Consider the following 17,380-nt stretch of genomic DNA (forward strand, 5'->3'; position numbering starts at 1 on the left):
AGAAAGATTTGGATGTAGCACTTTGCCATTTTATGACTCTTTCCAAAACAGGATTGTCACTAGGAAGCCAGTCAGTTGGTTGCTATACAATGCTCCAGCTCCTGGCAAATATTTGACTAAATTAGTGCTTTAATCTCTGAAGGGTGTGTGTCATTCATTATCATCAGTTTCCCAATGCTAGTATCTTGTACTCTTAAACAATAGATTTTATTTCAAAGCTATTATCATGATTATGGCAAGACAACCCCAACAAAAATAAACAAGCAACAAGCAAACTTGTTAAAGACATCCCCTCCCCAGTTACATCGTTGTTGTAGGTCACATTAGAGGTATTTTCATACACAGAACACTTTGTGAAAAAACTTTTACATGTTCACAGAAGTTTGTCAGAAGTGATTATTTCTACAACAGTGGTGCTGGAGGTGCATTTCTGCTTAAGATTCTGCTTCATGACGTGGGTTTTCACTGTGTTCCTCTGCTTCCTGCAGATGATCTGCCGTTGGGAGCAGCTGGCAGGAGGGCTTCCAGTGAGTTCTTGATGTGTGGAGGGTAGGTGTGCTGAGCTTTATCCAAAAGAAATCTCATGTTCTAAAATTGGGACTGCAGCTGTGGAAGGGGTGGCTGGGGTTTTGGCAGGGGTGGGTTTCCATGGCTGCATGTGGACTTCCTTAAAGATTAATATGCCAAGCTGAATTTAATATGAATATGCAAACAGCCTGAATTCAGAGTTTTGCTGCAAAGTAGCTAGTTTCTCTGATGTGAAGACCTGCCTTTGACAGGGGTTTTTGTTTTCACAGGCAGTCCCCATTAACTATTTCTGGAAGCTCAGGAACTGTACAGAAACCATCCTCAGCCTCTTCTCGAAGTACTGCTTCTGGTGCAGCTAACAGGTGTGTGATGTGGGCTTCGTACTTCCTGCCTTTTAAAAAGGTTCTCTGGCACTATATGGTTGGTTCTGTGTCTTTTTTTAAATTGTGGATGGTTACTGGAAACAGAATTGAAATAGAAGCTAGACCTGTTTTTTCCAGGCTCTTTATACTTAATACATTCTAATGGCTGATGGTTGAATGGCTAACTTCTGGCTCTGGTGCATCCTCAAAAGTTTTCCTGAAGGCAAGAGAACATTCTTCTGGCTACTTAAATTTTCAGCTGGTTGAAATCAGAAGCATCATAGGCATAACTGACTTGTCCTTTTTGTGGTACGAAGCACAGCACAATCTTCATTCAGTGAGTCAATATGTTGAATTTTAAGGAGGAGTTGTGAGAGAAGAGGAACTTACAAAGCCCAGATTGCTGGGGATTTGTGTCTCGTGGCTGGTTTGTCTTGTGTCTGGTAACGGGGTGTGGCTTCTGTGCGAACTATTACTGTGAACTTCATGTTTGTGTCTCACAAGATGCCAAAGAAGCCACGTGAAAGAGCTGAACATGTATTGCAGCTTTTCCATCAGCAGAAATGTTCATAAGTTCTCTTTCTTCCACATGGTTGTAGATGAGGCTTCTGCTAGTTTGAAATGGAACACGTATTCATTAGTAGTGCCTGAAATCTTTCTGATATTATATTGGAAAAATATAAAATTTAATTGTGCTGTTTAATTACTCATGTGATATCTAAACAGAAGGGTTAGATTTGTCATTTAAGTAATGAATTTCATAATGTTTTCAGTCCAAATAGAAAGAGGATGAGTGGCTAAATGGGGAATAAAGCTATTATGTTGTGTGTATTTTTGGCTTACACTAATACTCCATGGCAGAGAGTCAGCATTATTTGTTTAGAAATGCTTGTCACAAGAAAAGTTTGCTACTTTGTGCTGATCTTTGTGCAGTTGTTGAAATCTGCTGACGTGGGCTATCAATACAGCTTTAGTCTTACCTTTCATGTTTAAGGGCAGATAATGGGGATGGTTTGTCTGTAAAGATCCATTTGCTCTGGATTGAACATGTAATTTCCTAATTTAAATTGTGTCGGGCATCACAGTTCTTAGAGCTACAAGTTTTATGAAAATGACAGTTGTGTTATCTGTACCTTAGTAACTTAAGAGCTGAATGATTGTGTGATTAGAAACAGGTGTCTACTGTTTCAGTGTACTATAATAGGTTGATTTAGTTATTGGTTGAGTAAATTTGGTAACTAACTCATTGCTTGGGGCTTGGTCTGAAAGTAGCAGAGTGTCTGATACTCCACAAGATGTTACTTTTGTTTTTTTTTTTATTTTCTGAGAAATGTTCTTTCATAGTGTGTGGTGTTTATGGTTTGGGTTTTTTTTACAAAAGGTTGTGCTCTGTGAAACTGATTTATTTTTTTTCTGATTAGCTGCTCAAACAGAATTAATTGTACCTATAGTTATGCTGCTTTATGTCAAGTAGAAGAAGCTGGAACACTTCTCAGGCTTCAGCCAGAATAGGCAGAGTAGGCAGAGGTGGTTTGCTCTCCTGTGGTTAATTGCTAATTTTATTCTCTAGATCCCAGGGAACCAAGATTTGCATGTAGTTCTGCCACACATCTGTATTGCATTGCCTCTAACCTGTAACAAACCACATCAGACTGTGGGATGCTAAACCAGAGCTTAGCTTAGGTTTGAGCTGGGGAGCCCTGCTGGAAGGCCAAGGACTGTACTTGCCCCTCCACCACAGCCTGGCTGCTGCCAGTTAGCTCACAACCTGCACAGCTTGCCTGTCTCTGCCTGCAGGGCTGTGTGAGAGCAAAGGAAAGCATTTTTCCATGCTGAGTACTTTAAAAAATGAAGTACCTTCGTGGTCTCCTCAGGATTACTGCCACAGTTTGTTTAAGACCTGCTTCCCCTCTCCTGCAGGTCAGGCTCCCTCAGGCTGTGCTACCTCAGTGTTTTGTGTTAGTCATAGCAGGCTGCCTGCTGCCTTTGGGTGGTTTCCATTTCTGAGAACTTCTTGTGTGGAAACTTTCAGGTGTTCTGCCAACTGTTTGCTCACAGCTGACTCAAAATACTCCGTAGTATCTAAAAACTGGGTGGCAATAAAAGGACAAACCTCTTTTGCTGTGAAAGCTGTATGCATATTAGGAAGTGGTATTTCATTCTTAGGGCTAGCAAAGGAAGTAGGAGAAATGGAGTCAGAAACCCAGATTTCTGTTCAGCTATAGCCATGCAGTGAGTGCTGTAACTGCTTGTTTTCTAGAGCTTGTGGTAGAACTTTTCACATTTCCTCTAAGAATTTCTAATCTTTCTCTGAAGAGGTGGTCAATAAAGGACCAGATACTAAACTGATTATCTTCCCAAAAGCCCATTTGTTTGAAATTCTTTCCATTGGATTCTGTTTTCCTTTAAAAGTGTTGTTAACTGATAGCAATGCAGTGGCTTGGTTCCCTTATCAGACAGTACACTGAGGTAAGCCAGGTCACTGGCACTTCAGCTGAACTTGGGGAATGCTAATCTGCAGTTTGAGTCTGGGGATTAATGTTCAGGTATGTGGTTTTGGTCATTTTGTCAGGGCTTGGTTACATAACATGTTTTCCTTTTGCAAGCTCACCGTGTCTCTTGGGATATCTCTGCCTGTGCTTCAGTGGCTTTTGTACACATTCCAGCCCTGCTGCTGAACTTCCTGTCCCTGGTGCAGTGGGTTTTCCTAGAAGGCTATTTTGAAGCCTGGTAAACAGAGGAGGCTGATTGGCAGGGAGTCAGAGGGATCTGTAGATCCCGGTGCTGCTTGAGGAGTGCTCCAGCTAGTGCTGCACTCCCAGTTCCAGCTGATATCAGCCAGTGGAAGGAAGGTTGTCACCAGCAAACTGTTCCTGCTCTCCCTCTGGGAAGCGTCAGAGCTAGATTAGGACAAGCAAAGATCACATCGCGTGCCGGGGAGCAGAGAAGCAGCTTGTTTGCCTGTTTCCTAGATTTTTCTTGACATTTCAACAATGGTACAACTCCAAGAGAGACCTCTCCACCTGTTTTCATCTCCTGTCTCCATACCTTCCAACCTCAGGCACTGTCAGCCTTCCGTGTCCCCCCGCAGCGAAACGGCGCCTATCCCGGTTCCCACTCAGCTACGGAATTACCAGCGCATAGAACAGAACCTCTCCTCTACTGCCAGCCCAGTGTCAAACCCCCACGGGTCACCAAAGTAAGTTTTGGCTTTTAAACTCCTTTTTCTTGGTCTGTGCTTTCTTGCTGATGTCATTTTTTTTCTGTACAAAAACATAGTAGAGACATTTTCATGCTAACAAGTCACAGCCCTTCACAATCTCGAGATTGTTGGATGGGCACTTGAAATTTTTCATGAAAACAAAATGAGCTTGTTCTTTCACTCCAGTGCAACCCAAGAAGGTAAAAAGATCAAGTCTTGCTTTTTTTTTCGTCTTTGTGTATTACATGGCATTACATCATAAACTAGAAAGTCAGCAATAAGTTATGTTTTGTTTTCACATGTGTAGTGGTGAGAGGAATGCATTGTTCTGTAGAATATCAAGGAAACAATTTTTGGCATGCTAGTTAACCAGCTTGTCTTACTACAAAGCTCTTGTGTGCCAGACTTACTTTCTGCCTTGTGGTCTGCAGGACCAGCATGGTGAAGGTCAAAGACTCAGAATATTCAGAGCTCTGGAGATCTTTACAAGAACAAAACCCATGGTTGCTTGCATTACTATCTTTTCAGGATCTCAGATTTTGTAATAGTTGCTACAATATTGGGGAAGTGTCTGTCCCTTAAATAATCAGCTGATTATGTATATTCCATTAATAATATTATTTTATTAATTAGTAATACTATTTAAATATTCAGTTAATAAATACTCAGTTATCTGATCTGTATATCAGACCCAATGTGAAAACTTGGTCATAATCTTTGTTAACATAAAAATGGACATTTGCAGCCATAAATTTCACTTGATTGTAAAACTCAAAATTAGGAATCCATGAGAGCTCTGGTTTAATTTTTTCCAATTAACAGACTCTTATGGCATTGAAAGTTAAAAACAAAGGGCATTAAATCTTCTTGTTTTCAGTATGGGAAGCTTAGTTTTAAATTATTAGCTCAGTGGGTTGGACTTTGTGACCTTCAGAGGTCCCTTCCAACCCCTATGATTCTATAAGCTTCACCATCACAGCTTTCTCTTTACAGATCAGTATTTTCTTTATTGATCATTACACTCCTTGGGGGATTCTGAAGTTGATCTCAAGGAGCCACAGTTGCTATGATGTGTGTAACCCTTCTTTTCACCTTGTCAGAGCTGGAGTTGTGAGACGCTCAAATACAAGCCCAATGGGCTTCATGAAGATGGGCTCCTGTTCTCCAGTGCCAGCTGACACAGCACAGGCTGTTGGGCGCAGGTTGTCCACAGGATCTTCTAGGCCATATTCTCCTTCACCACTAGGTAAGCCTATAAGTTCTTAGCAATCAGTAACTTTTTACCTGGAACAGTAGTTCAGAACATTAATTCTTGCTTGAAATGGTCTCGAATCAAAATCACACTTGTGGAAATCATCTCTGTTAGATAACTCCTGGAAGTAAACTGACTGGGTTTGAGTTTTGCTTTACTTTCATTTCTAAGTGAAGTATAAAGTGTAAATTCAGATTTTGTTTTTTGTGTGCACAGTTGGAACCATACCTGAGCAGCTTGGACACTGTTGTTGTGGACAACTTCAAGGACATGAATCAAGGAGTAGAAACTTCTCAGGTGGGTGACTTCAGACAATGCAACCTGTGCTATTTTGGCAGAGCTTCTGCAGTGTTTTGTGAAGGGGAAGGAGGGACCAACACTGCATTAATATGGGTTATAGGAGACACTGGGTAAGTGGTGCATTGAGTTTCTGCAGCAACTTAGCCCAGTTGTGGTGGTAGCAAGACACCTTTCCCCATAACTCATTCCTTACACAATGAGAGCGTGAAGTTTCTTTTCTCAAGATGAAAAAAACAACTCTGAGAATTCCTGTCTTTGAACAGGGATGGAAGCAAAGGGATTATAATGACTGGTAGTAGCATGCTTCTCAGAATCTGGTTTTGATAGCCCAGCTCTGTCATGCCAGTCCTCAAAAAAGGCAGGAAGAGCTGCCAGTGCACAGTGTGCAGCACGTTTTCCTCATTCCCTTAGGAAATTGACTGGGATCTGAGGTTAGTGTTGCTAAGCATTCAGTAAGCTTTGCAAGTCATAAATGATGATGGCATAGCAGCAGGAAAAAAAAAGAAAAAAAAAAAAGGGAGAAATAGGACTTGAAGATGTTCTGAGGCTGCTAAAAATGGAATTGCACTGTAATGCCAGAAGGCTTAGGCATAGCAATATGCAATTCAGCAACACCTTCTTTTGATCTATGCACATTTTGGGTGCAACTCCTTCTTTATCTAAAAAACTAGTTATAATCTTTATTTTGACTTTTTAAGAGGTGGTGTTGAAACTGCATTATGAGCTTTTCCCCTATTTTAAGCACTTTCCACAATCATCTGGAGATGATTGAGCCTTCATTTCTTGGAGCAGCCATATTTCAAATAGATGGGAATGATTTCATCCATATAAAATAGGTTCTAGGACATGTCTCAAAAATTGCCTTCATAATTGCTATGCCATTGGCAGCCTCAACTAAAGACAAGGAATGAGTGAATCTTCAGATCTGAAATAGTCTCTTCTCTTAAAAAGAAAAATGGTTGTGTGAAGAGAATATAAACCAGTGTGTATGCTTTTATTGTTGCATCTTTTCTTGGGGTAGAATTTTGTAGGGCTCTTGGTTTAGTGCCTTTTGCCAGTGTCAAACTGACTTGTAACAGCACAGCACTGGTTTTGTGGCAGAAATGGTTTTAAATGTTTAATTTCTTCATCTGTTTCCTTCATTCTTTTCCTGCTTGACTTTATTTCTGAACTTCAACTGGCTGCAGTGGTATTTCTGTTTGTTAAATACCATGAATTGCAGGAGGTCTGTTTCTTAGCATTTAAATGGGTATGGGAAGCTGTCTTTTGCTTCTAGGTGAAGTGAGGTCATCTGTACTGAGATTTTTCTAAGGACTGAAGATGTCTGTTATAATGTAGCTTCTGAACTAATTGAGCTGCTCTTGCTGCCAGTGGCAGCAGAGGACAAACTTCTGATTCAGAGGCCTTCCCTGTTGTGACAATGACACTAGAACAGTGACCTGTGAGATTTAAGACTGGTTTTTGAAATGGCAGGTGAGGACTTTCAATGCTATGAGACAGACAACCAGAAGGGTTTCACACAAGCAAATTCTTGGTTAATGAGAAATAGACTTGATCCCTCTGCTGGAGCTGCAGGCAGAAAGGCTGCTCTAAAACTTACTGTTTAACGGAGTGGAATGAAATCAAGATGAAGTAGCTCATGCTGGAAATCTAACTAGCAAAAGCAAAGGCTTAGGAAGGCTGAAAGATGTGTCTGAACAGCTGGGCACTTTACTGAGCCAAGTGCAAGAAGTTCATTATGGTTTTTTGAGCATACATTTGCAAAATGGAGTTTATCTCAGAAGGTTGTCTTGGGCAGCTCTTAAAAATCTCGTCTAGTTGGTTTCTTCTCAGTTTTGCCTTTTTTTTTGTGGTGTTTTTTTTTTTTTTCCAGTGTGCCTGAAATTGTCACTGCAGTGACAATTCTTTGTCAGTTCTTTAAGGTTACAAAGACAGGCATTCTATCTGGGAAGCTGTGACTGTAAAGCTGAAATCTTATGTACTGTTTGTAGCTTTGCACAGTTCCTGATCATGAGACTTAAAAATACCACAAGGAAGAGACCATTTAATCAAATTTCAGGTTCCTTATTTTGAAAGAGAGAGGGCACCTTTGAGGTGAGATGTTCATAACAGATATTTCCCCAGAGCCTTCTGTTTAAGTGACTGCTTATAGCTCTTCCATTTCCATGTTCTTCAGGAGAAACTTTGCTCTGGTACTTAAGTGTGGACCTCCTTTGTGCTTAGTAAGCTGTTGAAAAAGATTCACTCTGACAGACTAAAAAGTAAATGACTGCCTGAAGTAATGATCCCAAACTGTTCCATCTGATTAATTTAGTTCTTTTTGGTACCTAGTTTTCTTGCAGCAACCATGAGATGAGCTGTCTGTTGTGTCTGCAAATTAAGTAATTAGGTACAAAACAAGTCATTAACATGCAATGTTGCATTCAGGCTCTTGTTTGCAGGAATGTGATTCCAGTACTTGAGAATCTCTATTCAACCTAATGTCTTGGCAGCTGCACTTGCAGTTTCAGTGTTGGTGATGCCATTCCTGCTGAATCCAACCACTTTATTTGTCTTGATGCAGGTTGCCAGAGGTACTGCAGCTGCCAGTACAGCTGTCATCCTGAAATTCTGCTTGTTTGGCAGCTTGAGCTGATCAGTGCATTGCAGCCTTAGTCCAGATAGCCCACAGGTTAAATCCATTCTCCTTTCCATTTAGTGAGTTGATGATCAAACGTATCTCTTGCTCCTTGCAGTCCCATCTCCCTTCAGTTTCATCTTGATCTCTGCCATTTTGGGCTTCATCAATACAGCTTCCAAGCACTGCAAGTGTGATTGTTCTGCACTGTTTTTCCTCCCCACAGGTTCTCCAATACCACCATCTCAGTCTCCACAGTCACTGTTGATGGGTGCAAGGTTGCAGAGTGCTCCAACTCTCACAGATATTTACCAAAACAAGCAGAAGCTCAGAAAGCAGCATTCAGACCCAGTATGCCCATCCTATGCTGGGTATGGATACAGTCATTCTCCACAGCCAAGCAGGCCAGGTAGCCTGGGAACATCACCTACCAAACATATGGGATCATCACCCAGGAGTTCAGACTGGTTGTTCAAAACTCCATTACCAACCATCATTGGCTCTCCTACTAAGGTTTGTGAAGCTTACTGTCAGTAAAATGTGAAGTGGTGACACACTGCCTGAAACTTCCCCAAGAATCTTTTGAGGTTCTAACTTTTGGCTTTGTTTTCTTTTGGTCTGTTCTTGGTCTTGGTCCTTAAAGGCAACAGCTCCTTTCAAAATACCTAAAACTCAAGCATCCTCCAACTTGCTGGCCCTGGCTAATCGCCAGGGCTCTGTAGATGCCCCGTTGCAGCCTAAAGACATCACTGACCCAAGGGATTTTGGGCACTTCCACTCAACCCAAGGAGGTGAAAAGCAGGCAGGAGAACAGCACAGCAAAACCACTTTTGGCAGGTAGGCACTGGAGTATCTGTAGCCTGTAGAGTTGGGTAGGGAACTTGGCAGAAGAATGTACATTGCACACAGCAGCTTGGAGGGGGAGGAGCCTATAAAAAGTGAGCTGTGAGGAGAGCTGAGGTTTGGTGTATAAAACAGAAACATTTTGTTCTGCCTATAAATATAGCATGGACTTCCTGTGGAGCTTTGTGTTGCTGTCTAGTACCCTTTTGTTTTGATTGAGTGAAGAGAATTTCATTGCTTCTGAAGCCTGTTCAGTTTTTGCTTGAAAATCTGTTTGACAAAACTTACAATATAAATTTCTAAGAAAAAATGGTCTTTTTATGGTCAGCTCTGTTGCAGTAGATCCATTATAAGATTTCAAGACTTTCTGTGCTTTTGTTAGAGTAGTCTTTACCAAGAATCTGAAAGTCATCCTTAGCTGCAAGTTAGATAGGAAGATCTTACTGAAGAACTTTGTTGTGGATTAATAAATTTTTCTGTCTAGGTCTGTTAGTACTGGGAAGCTGTCAGATCAACAGGTAAAGACCACCTTGGGTGGGCAGTTATATCAAGGCAGTACAGACAGCCTCAATACAGAGCGACCAATGGATACAGGTAAGGAAAAGGTTGATACATTCAAACCAGCTCCATGTGTTAGGTCCTTTATTAGGAGTGCCAGCTAGATAAGAGTTCTACTTCCAACTTCAATAATTGACTCTGACAATTTTTAGCCTTGGAACAGAAGGGGTTTTTTAATCTTTAGGGGGATTTGTTCCATGTCTTTAGCATAGCTTTAAAAATAACTGAAATGGGAAAGACAGTTGGAAGTAAAAAGTTTTGTGTGGACTGCATCTCAACTCCTTTTGTGTACCACCAAGACTGTCCACTCAGCTGCTTTTATTTGCTGTCAGAACTTCCAACTAGTCCAAGTGTTGGATCTACATCAAAGCACGTTGTGTTGCAGTGCTCCAGTTTGCTGCATATAATTAATTATTGGTGTGATTATCTGTAACAGGGACTAACTGGCTGAAATTTTCTCTTCCAGCTCCAGCAGTGGCCTATGGAATTGCAATGGCACCTCCTTCCATGGGAAGTGGAGCAAGTTCTCGGGCTGTCATGTTTACTGTTGGGTCCCCTCCGAGCAGTGCCACCCCCCCTACCTGCACCCATATGGTCCTCAGAACAAGAACCACCTCAGGTAAGACTTCCCTGACAACTGGGGGCTGTTCTCAAACGCAGTATTTAGGCTTGTCTGCATCCTGGGACAGCAACCTGGTTACTGCCTTGCGCAGTAGGTCCTCTAGGCCATACAGGAAAAGTGCTCTGGAAAGCAGAGATTAGTAGCAGACAAATTCTGCCTTTTCTCTCCTAAAGAGAGGGCCAGAGGCACAGCTGTGCCATGCAGTAGAGTGCATATGCACACAGCTTCACCACGGCCAGTATAATAGATCTCTGTGATGAAGGTGGAGAGGAAAAGTTAGATTTCTGGTTCTGCATTTTTGCCTGCTCCTGTGCATAGTACAGGGAGCAGCACCCAGGGGGTGTGAGCTGACTGTCAGCACGTGTCAGCCATGTGCCAAAAGCCAGAGATCTCAAGGAAAAGGCCTTCATCACTCGGGCTCTGCAGCAGCAGCTTCTGCGAGCGACAGCACAGCCTCTGGTCTGTACTGTTGGACTCCCTGCCTTGGCATCCTTGCCAGCCATTTCCTGGAGTGTGTATTGTGAATTGTCACTGTTGATTACGGTGTAGCCTTTGCATTTTCTACAGAGTGATGCAAGGCACACTGAGGAGAGCCTCCCAGGAGTGGATCTGGGACGACTGATCTGCGTTTGCTCTCCTCCAGCCCTGGCGCTGCCAGATGGAACAACCTGTGAGACTGAATGTGTTTGTATTTTTTTATTTTTTTGTAGTTGGATCAAACAGTTCTGGAGGGTCTCTCTGCTCTACTAGTGGCCGTGTATATATGGGCTCTCCTCCTGGTATTTATATGGGTTCTTCTCCTCCGGGAGCCGAGGCAGCTCCAAGTCTGAAATACATGCCTTATGGTACTTCGCCTCCCAGCTTAGAGGGCTTTATCACTTTTGAAGCTCCTGAATTGCCTGAGGAAACTTTAATGGAGGTATAGAAAAAAGTCATTTAATGTTTTAGAATGTATAATGCTGCTCAAACAGAGACATACTAAAACCAGGACTGCTCAGTGCGCCTTGTCCTTTCCTCTTTGCTATTTCACATGCTCCTTTTTAAGATCTTGAAAATATTCCTGGATCAATCGTGGCCAATTTCTCTTTGGTAGTTTTCCCTGGCATTTCGTGTATTTGAAGAGGTAACCAAAGGAACATGGCTGCTTTTGTTCACCAGAGCCTTCCAAAGAGGCCTCTGTTTTAATGCCAAGTCTCTGGATGTGGATGCTGACAGCAGCAGTATCCCTCTGGGCATTGTTTTTAACTGCTTCTTCACAGTCAGTGGATGACATTAAATCCTGATTGTGGGAAGAGTGTCCTATGATTCTTAAGAAGTGTGGAAGAGTGACACTTTAAAAATACAAATTGGGGTGATCTTTCACCAGAATGCTATCCTTGGACTGGGAATTTCTCAAGACAGATTTCTGTTCTGTTTTCTCATTCACATCTTGCTGGGAGGTGTTTGGATCCCCTGTTGAATTTGTGTTAAGATGTTAGAATGATCATGTTTGATGGTACACTATGTTCTTCCCACAGATAGAGTTTAATGTGTATTTAGACCTGCATTAATAAAGGATCATAAATACTGCTAAGATAAGTTTAATTAGTTTTGAAGGTTAACTTTTTTTAGCAGACTAAGCATGTAATATCTGTTTTAGTCACCAGGAGCAGCAAGTTGTTAGCTCAGCAATTGAAGTTATTTAGTTTATATTGTAAACTTTGGCAAGAGCCACCTTTTGAGAAAATACAATTCCAGATCTCAGTGTACATTAGATCAGTGTGAAGCTTTAGATCAGTTCTCTTGCAGGTATCAAGTCTGTTCTATAATAAAAGTCAAATGTTCCTCCTGGCTTCTGGTACAAGTGCCAAGCATACTTTTGGGTTGCTGATAATGTAATAACAAGTAATACGTCCCACTTGTGAGTCCTTTACTTGCTCAGATTTCAACAAACATAGAACTCCATGTCCTAATTCCTTTGCCTTTGTTGAAAATAGAAGCTACAGTATTTTGAAATCATTAACAAAGAACAAATTAGTATCTGTTGATCTGTTTGGACCCCTTTGCTTCTGTAATCCCTAGTGCTGACTCTACTACGATGTGATTCCTGCATAGAACTGACATACCAAGAAATCATCAAGTGATTAGCAAGGGTTTTAAGTGTACTTTTGTTTTTGTCTTATGGCTTACAATGCTTAAATTGTTGTCATCTTCCCTTCTGACAGAGAGAACATACAGACACACTACGTCATCTAAACATGATGCTGACATTTACAGAATGTGTTCTGGATCTGACAGCAGTCCGAGGAGGAAACCCAGACCTGTGCACTTCTGCTGTGTCTCTGTACCAAATCCAGGAGAGCATAGTTGTTGATCAGATCAGCCAGCTAAGCAAGGAATGGGGGTAGGTATGCAATCAGAAAGTATAAAGAGAATTAGTGAATATTGAACACAACAAAAATGTATTCAAACTATGGTTTTTTTTTTGGTGGGGAGTGATTGTTTTACCATATAGAATATTTTAGAGGAGTAACTTTTTAACAACTGAAGGCAGATCAGACAGAGCAAAGGATGGAGAGACTTTTGCTAGCAGATAAATAAAAGGACAGGGTTTTCTGTCCTTCCACGTAAGCTGGGGAAAGTGGTGAGGACTTCAGCCTTGAGTTGCAGCACTGCAGTTCTAAGCTTGGATGTATATGTCCCAGCTTCTGTCACATCTGAGCCATCATCTTTTCCTGTTGACCAGACTGCAGAGGTGGAGGTTGGGAAGGAAGGAGTGTCCAAATTTGACCTTTTGTCAGTGGAACCATTTAGCCTTAATACAAAGTCAAGAGCAGGGAGAAACATGAGATATTTGGAGCGGTGGGAAAGGGCAGTTCCACTTCCTGCTGTCTTCCTGCAAAAAGCAAGCAAACAAAAAACCCAAGAAAAAAAACAAACCCTTGCAAAGTGTTTGCTTTTCTCAACTGAGAATTCCAGGGGCATAGGAAATGATGCTGCCAGAACAGAACACCCAGTCACTTGTGGTAAGACATTGACCTCGGGCAGTTAGTCCCCACAGATAAATGTTCCTTTTTAAAATGTCCACATTAAAGCAGTTTGTATTTGCTGGTGCTGCAGCTACTAGATGAGCAGATGTACTCTCAACCCGTGACAGTGTTTGTGAAGGGAAGGGAGGGGTGGAGTTGCATTTTAAACATCTGTCTCTGCTGCTGGGTCCTGTGTAGGCTTGGGATTAAAAAATAGTGTTTGGTTGTGGCTCAAATGCATTCAAGAAAGGTTTTGATATATAACTGCTTTTTTTTTTTTCCCCTTTCCTAGACAAGTAGAGCAGCTGGTGTTGTACATGAAGGCTGCCCAGTTACTAGCATCTTCTCTACACCTTGCCAAAGCACAGGTCAAATCAGGGAAGCTGAACCCATCCACTGCTGTTAAGCAAGGTAGATGTTACATCATTTGCTTTGTTTGTGTGTTTTCTCGGCTGAGACATCACTTAACAAGCTTACGTTGCAACATTTGTTTGCTTTCTTCTGTACAAGAGAATTGTAGCTATGTACAATTGCACAATTCTGATAATAAACAAAGTTACAACTAGAAACTGTTGAAAAATGAGCATTTATTAATTTAAAATGGAATGGTTTTAATATATACTTAATTCACAGAAGTGGCAGAGTAAATAGACATTCAAAGCACAAGTTGAAACAGGTTGACTTTGTCAGTGGTGGGAAAAGTTGAACTTGGGCTATGTTGTTTGCCTGTGTGGGTGGGTTTTTTGAGGTTTTGAATTTCCTTTTTTTGAATCTGTCCTTTCCTTTCTTGCAGTTGTGAAAAGCCTCAATGAGAGATACAAACTGTGTATCAACATGTGCAAGAAATTGACGGAGAAGTTGAATCGTTTCTTTTCGGACAAGCAAAGGTTCATTGATGAAATCAACAGTGTGACTGCAGAGAAACTCATCTACAGCTGTGCTGTAGAAATGGTAAGTCACCCCTTGTACCTAAAGGCCAGGACACTGAGATTGCTTCATCCCTCACATACCTCTTCTACGTAACCAGAAAACAGAATGTATGTTTCCAGAACTCCGGTCATGGTAATTTTTGTTAGTCTTTCACTCTCTTTCCTGCCCTGCCTTAACTGTGGCTGAAGTTCTTGGCAGCTGCTGTCCCTCAGGGACATTTCCCCTACATCAGCATATTTGGTACATAAACACTAGGAAACAGCCTCATGCACCAAGACTTCCTAAAGCACAGGGGGCAACAGAAGGAGCTTCATCAGTTCACCAGGTTGATTGGAGGAACCTGTCCATAGAAAGTGAAAACAGTAGCAAACATGAAAGCTTTTTCATGTAATTGATTAAATTTTATGTCTGCCATGGAGCAGTTGCAGTAATTATAACAGGAAATGACACTGCTTTTTTTTTTTTTATGAGAGGGAAGTCTCTTAACACAGGTATCACACAAAAGGAAAGCCAAGTATTGTGCTTAACCCTGGTGATGGTGCAGTCAAGCACAATTAATTTATCTTCTCAAGAGAAAGTGTAGGTATAAGAAAAAGCATATTTACTCATAGGTTGTTGTAACACATGTAAACACAAAAGATCAAAAATTGCTTTTACAGCCTATCTGGTCAGAACACCCTTAGTTAAACACAAGCACTATGTTCTCTCAGACCTTGTTATCTCACAGTTACAGAAGGAGATCAGCTAAATTAAGGCTCAAAAATGGTTCCTTAAGGACACCTTTATCCCATTCATTTTGAATTTCTCATTTTATTACTTGCCTAATGCAGTTTCTGTAACTGAATCTCCTGAATGGTTGCAGGTTCAGTCAGCAGCTCTGGATGAGATGTTTCAGCACACTGAAGATATTTCCTATCGCTACCACCGAGCAGCCCTCCTGCTGGAGGGACTGACAAAAATCCTGCAAGACCCTGCAGATATAGAAAACGTGCACAAGTGTAAGTTCATGTTGAATAATTAAAATCATGAAAACGACATGGAATTAATACACTGTAACACTGAAGTCACCTCTTGGTTTCCCTCTCTCTCGTTTCAGATAAGTCTAGCGTGGAGCGAAGGCTTTCTGCACTTTGCTATAGCACAGTGGCTGTTTATGAGCAGTAGGATATCCTGAGGACCAGATGGTGTGAACATAAGGGACCACATCAGTGATACTGCACTTTTTTTGCTACAGCTTCATTGTTGTCCTTGTTCTGCCCCACGTGGAAGATGATTCTTACAGTTCTGTGGTGACTACCAAAGAAACAGCAGCATATTCAAAGAGGAGGAATTCCAAAAGTACACTTGCCTTACTGATCCAGCAGCTCCTTCTTCTTCTTCCTAGCAACAGAATTTAGAAGAATCTCTCTTCACATTTCAAACTGATCCTTGTATGTGTGCTTTGACTTGAATGATCAGGGTTTTATTTTCCTTATGAGATTTATAGAGTGTGGACCCTTCTGCATCAGGTACAAAAAGACATTTCCCTCAGAAGACTCACTCAAATGTTGTGAAAAATATTTTGAAGTTGTCAGTGAAATGTGGTGGAGTGAATTTGGGAAACCCTCATCGTGTGTAAGTGCTGGTTTTGAAGCTTTGGGGGGCTAAGGTGGCTCATGTCAGAGCTCACATGTTGTAAACATGGCTCAGCTTGTCACATGGAGGGATGGAGAGAAGGTGATGGAAGGAACTGTGCTCCATCTGTGCAAAATCCCCAGTGGGTTTTCTGCTGATGTGGAATACAATTTGATTATCTTCTTCCAAAATAATTTTGTTTTGCACTAATTTACTAAAGCAACTGTATATTCATTTTTGAAGAACTATATATAAAAAAAAAAGAGAAAGAAGGCACAATGGACTTGGCTGAATTTCATTTCAGTGTACATAAAATTCTTCTCAGAATTTCAAATGTAGCTTCTAGAAGACTTTCAAACAAACTGTAAAAACTTGTATTCATGTGAACCTTTCCATTTTATACCTGTTTGTCTAATACTTGAGTAACTACTGCTCTGGACTTTCTCAGTAATAGCAATGTTGAGTTGCTGGTTGTTTGCTTTTTCTATAGATTTGGTTGCATCTTTTGTTGTGCATGCAGTATGTGCATTAATGCCTGCAGTCTCTAGGGTTGTAATGACAGTTCTCTGTAGTTTGTTTCTTGGGCAGTATTACAAGAAATACTGTAAACTGAAAGGTTCTGCCAGGAACCATGTGAAATCAGAAAATAATGGTGAGGTTTGAGATGCTGGTAAGTTGATGTAGAGTATCTACAGACAGTGTGTGAAAAATCAAGATTCTTTTGTGTGCATTTTGGGGGAGAGGTGGGAAGCTTCATTTAGCCTTATAGGCATTATCATTTCAAGCATCCCATCTGATCATCAGGACAGTGATTTGCAAAGTATTTAGGCAGATCAGCTTCTCTGGAAATGGTTCCTATACTTTATTTTTGGGACTTTTGATTTTCGTTACACGACGGCTCGAATACTTGAATAAACCATTCTCCAGGACAAAAATCATTTTAATCCTCTTAAACACAGTGGTCTGAACTATTTGACAAAGTTGTACAGGGCTTACACATCAAAATATTGTTTCCATGTTCGGATAACCATGTGTTTCCTTTACTTTGACAGAGTAATGTACTTTTTACCTTATTTATCTGTATGAAATTCCAACAGTTAATTTGAAAGTGTTTGTTTATATAATGTTTGTATTTTTAGGTCTTTAATACGGTGTTTCTACCTCTCCTTTGTAATTGCATGCATTACTCTTGAAACTAGGTAATAACTCACCGAACTGTTGCGTAATAGCCTTTTTATTATGGCCTGTATAAATGTATATTAAGGTAAAAATAAATACTGACACTAGAAGTGTTTCTATGGTAAAACCAAGTTTCTGTGTCTCTGTAACTGTTACCTTAAAAAAAAAAAAAAATGCTCTGTACTTCAGCTGGTTAAACCAGTTGCTGAATGTTCCCTTCTTGGGTGAAGAGATGCTCAGCTCAGCAGCTGGATGTGCCACCAGGGCAGGGCTCAACTTGGTTGAGCACCTTATCTCTGGATAGTTCTGGCACCAGGTGTCCCTGAGTTTGTTTTCACTTTATTTAGGAAAACAATTTGTCCTGC

General features: G+C 41.0%; 1 protein-coding gene across 1 annotated transcript in view; it reads left to right on the plus strand.

Annotated features, from left to right (window-relative positions):
• ULK2 (unc-51 like autophagy activating kinase 2) overlaps nt 1–17,142 on the plus strand; it is a 39,829-nt gene extending 22,687 nt beyond the window's left edge. The window contains exons 14-28 of the mRNA XM_051635408.1: nt 489–549; nt 798–890; nt 3,952–4,089; nt 5,193–5,338; nt 5,561–5,641; nt 8,488–8,774; nt 8,905–9,098; nt 9,589–9,698; nt 10,129–10,281; nt 10,995–11,203; nt 12,489–12,667; nt 13,585–13,703; nt 14,086–14,243; nt 15,085–15,220; nt 15,319–17,142. Coding sequence (XP_051491368.1) covers nt 489–549; nt 798–890; nt 3,952–4,089; nt 5,193–5,338; nt 5,561–5,641; nt 8,488–8,774; nt 8,905–9,098; nt 9,589–9,698; nt 10,129–10,281; nt 10,995–11,203; nt 12,489–12,667; nt 13,585–13,703; nt 14,086–14,243; nt 15,085–15,220; nt 15,319–15,386 — 2,132 coding nt within the window. The 3' untranslated portion in view covers nt 15,387–17,142. The remainder of the gene's footprint in view (nt 1–488; nt 550–797; nt 891–3,951; nt 4,090–5,192; nt 5,339–5,560; nt 5,642–8,487; nt 8,775–8,904; nt 9,099–9,588; nt 9,699–10,128; nt 10,282–10,994; nt 11,204–12,488; nt 12,668–13,584; nt 13,704–14,085; nt 14,244–15,084; nt 15,221–15,318) is intronic.
• Nucleotides 17,143–17,380: the final 238 nt, after the last annotated feature.

The sequence above is a fragment of the Apus apus genome, chromosome 18, assembly GCF_020740795.1.
Source record: "Apus apus isolate bApuApu2 chromosome 18, bApuApu2.pri.cur, whole genome shotgun sequence".
NCBI classification, from domain to species: Eukaryota; Metazoa; Chordata; class Aves; order Apodiformes; family Apodidae; genus Apus; species Apus apus.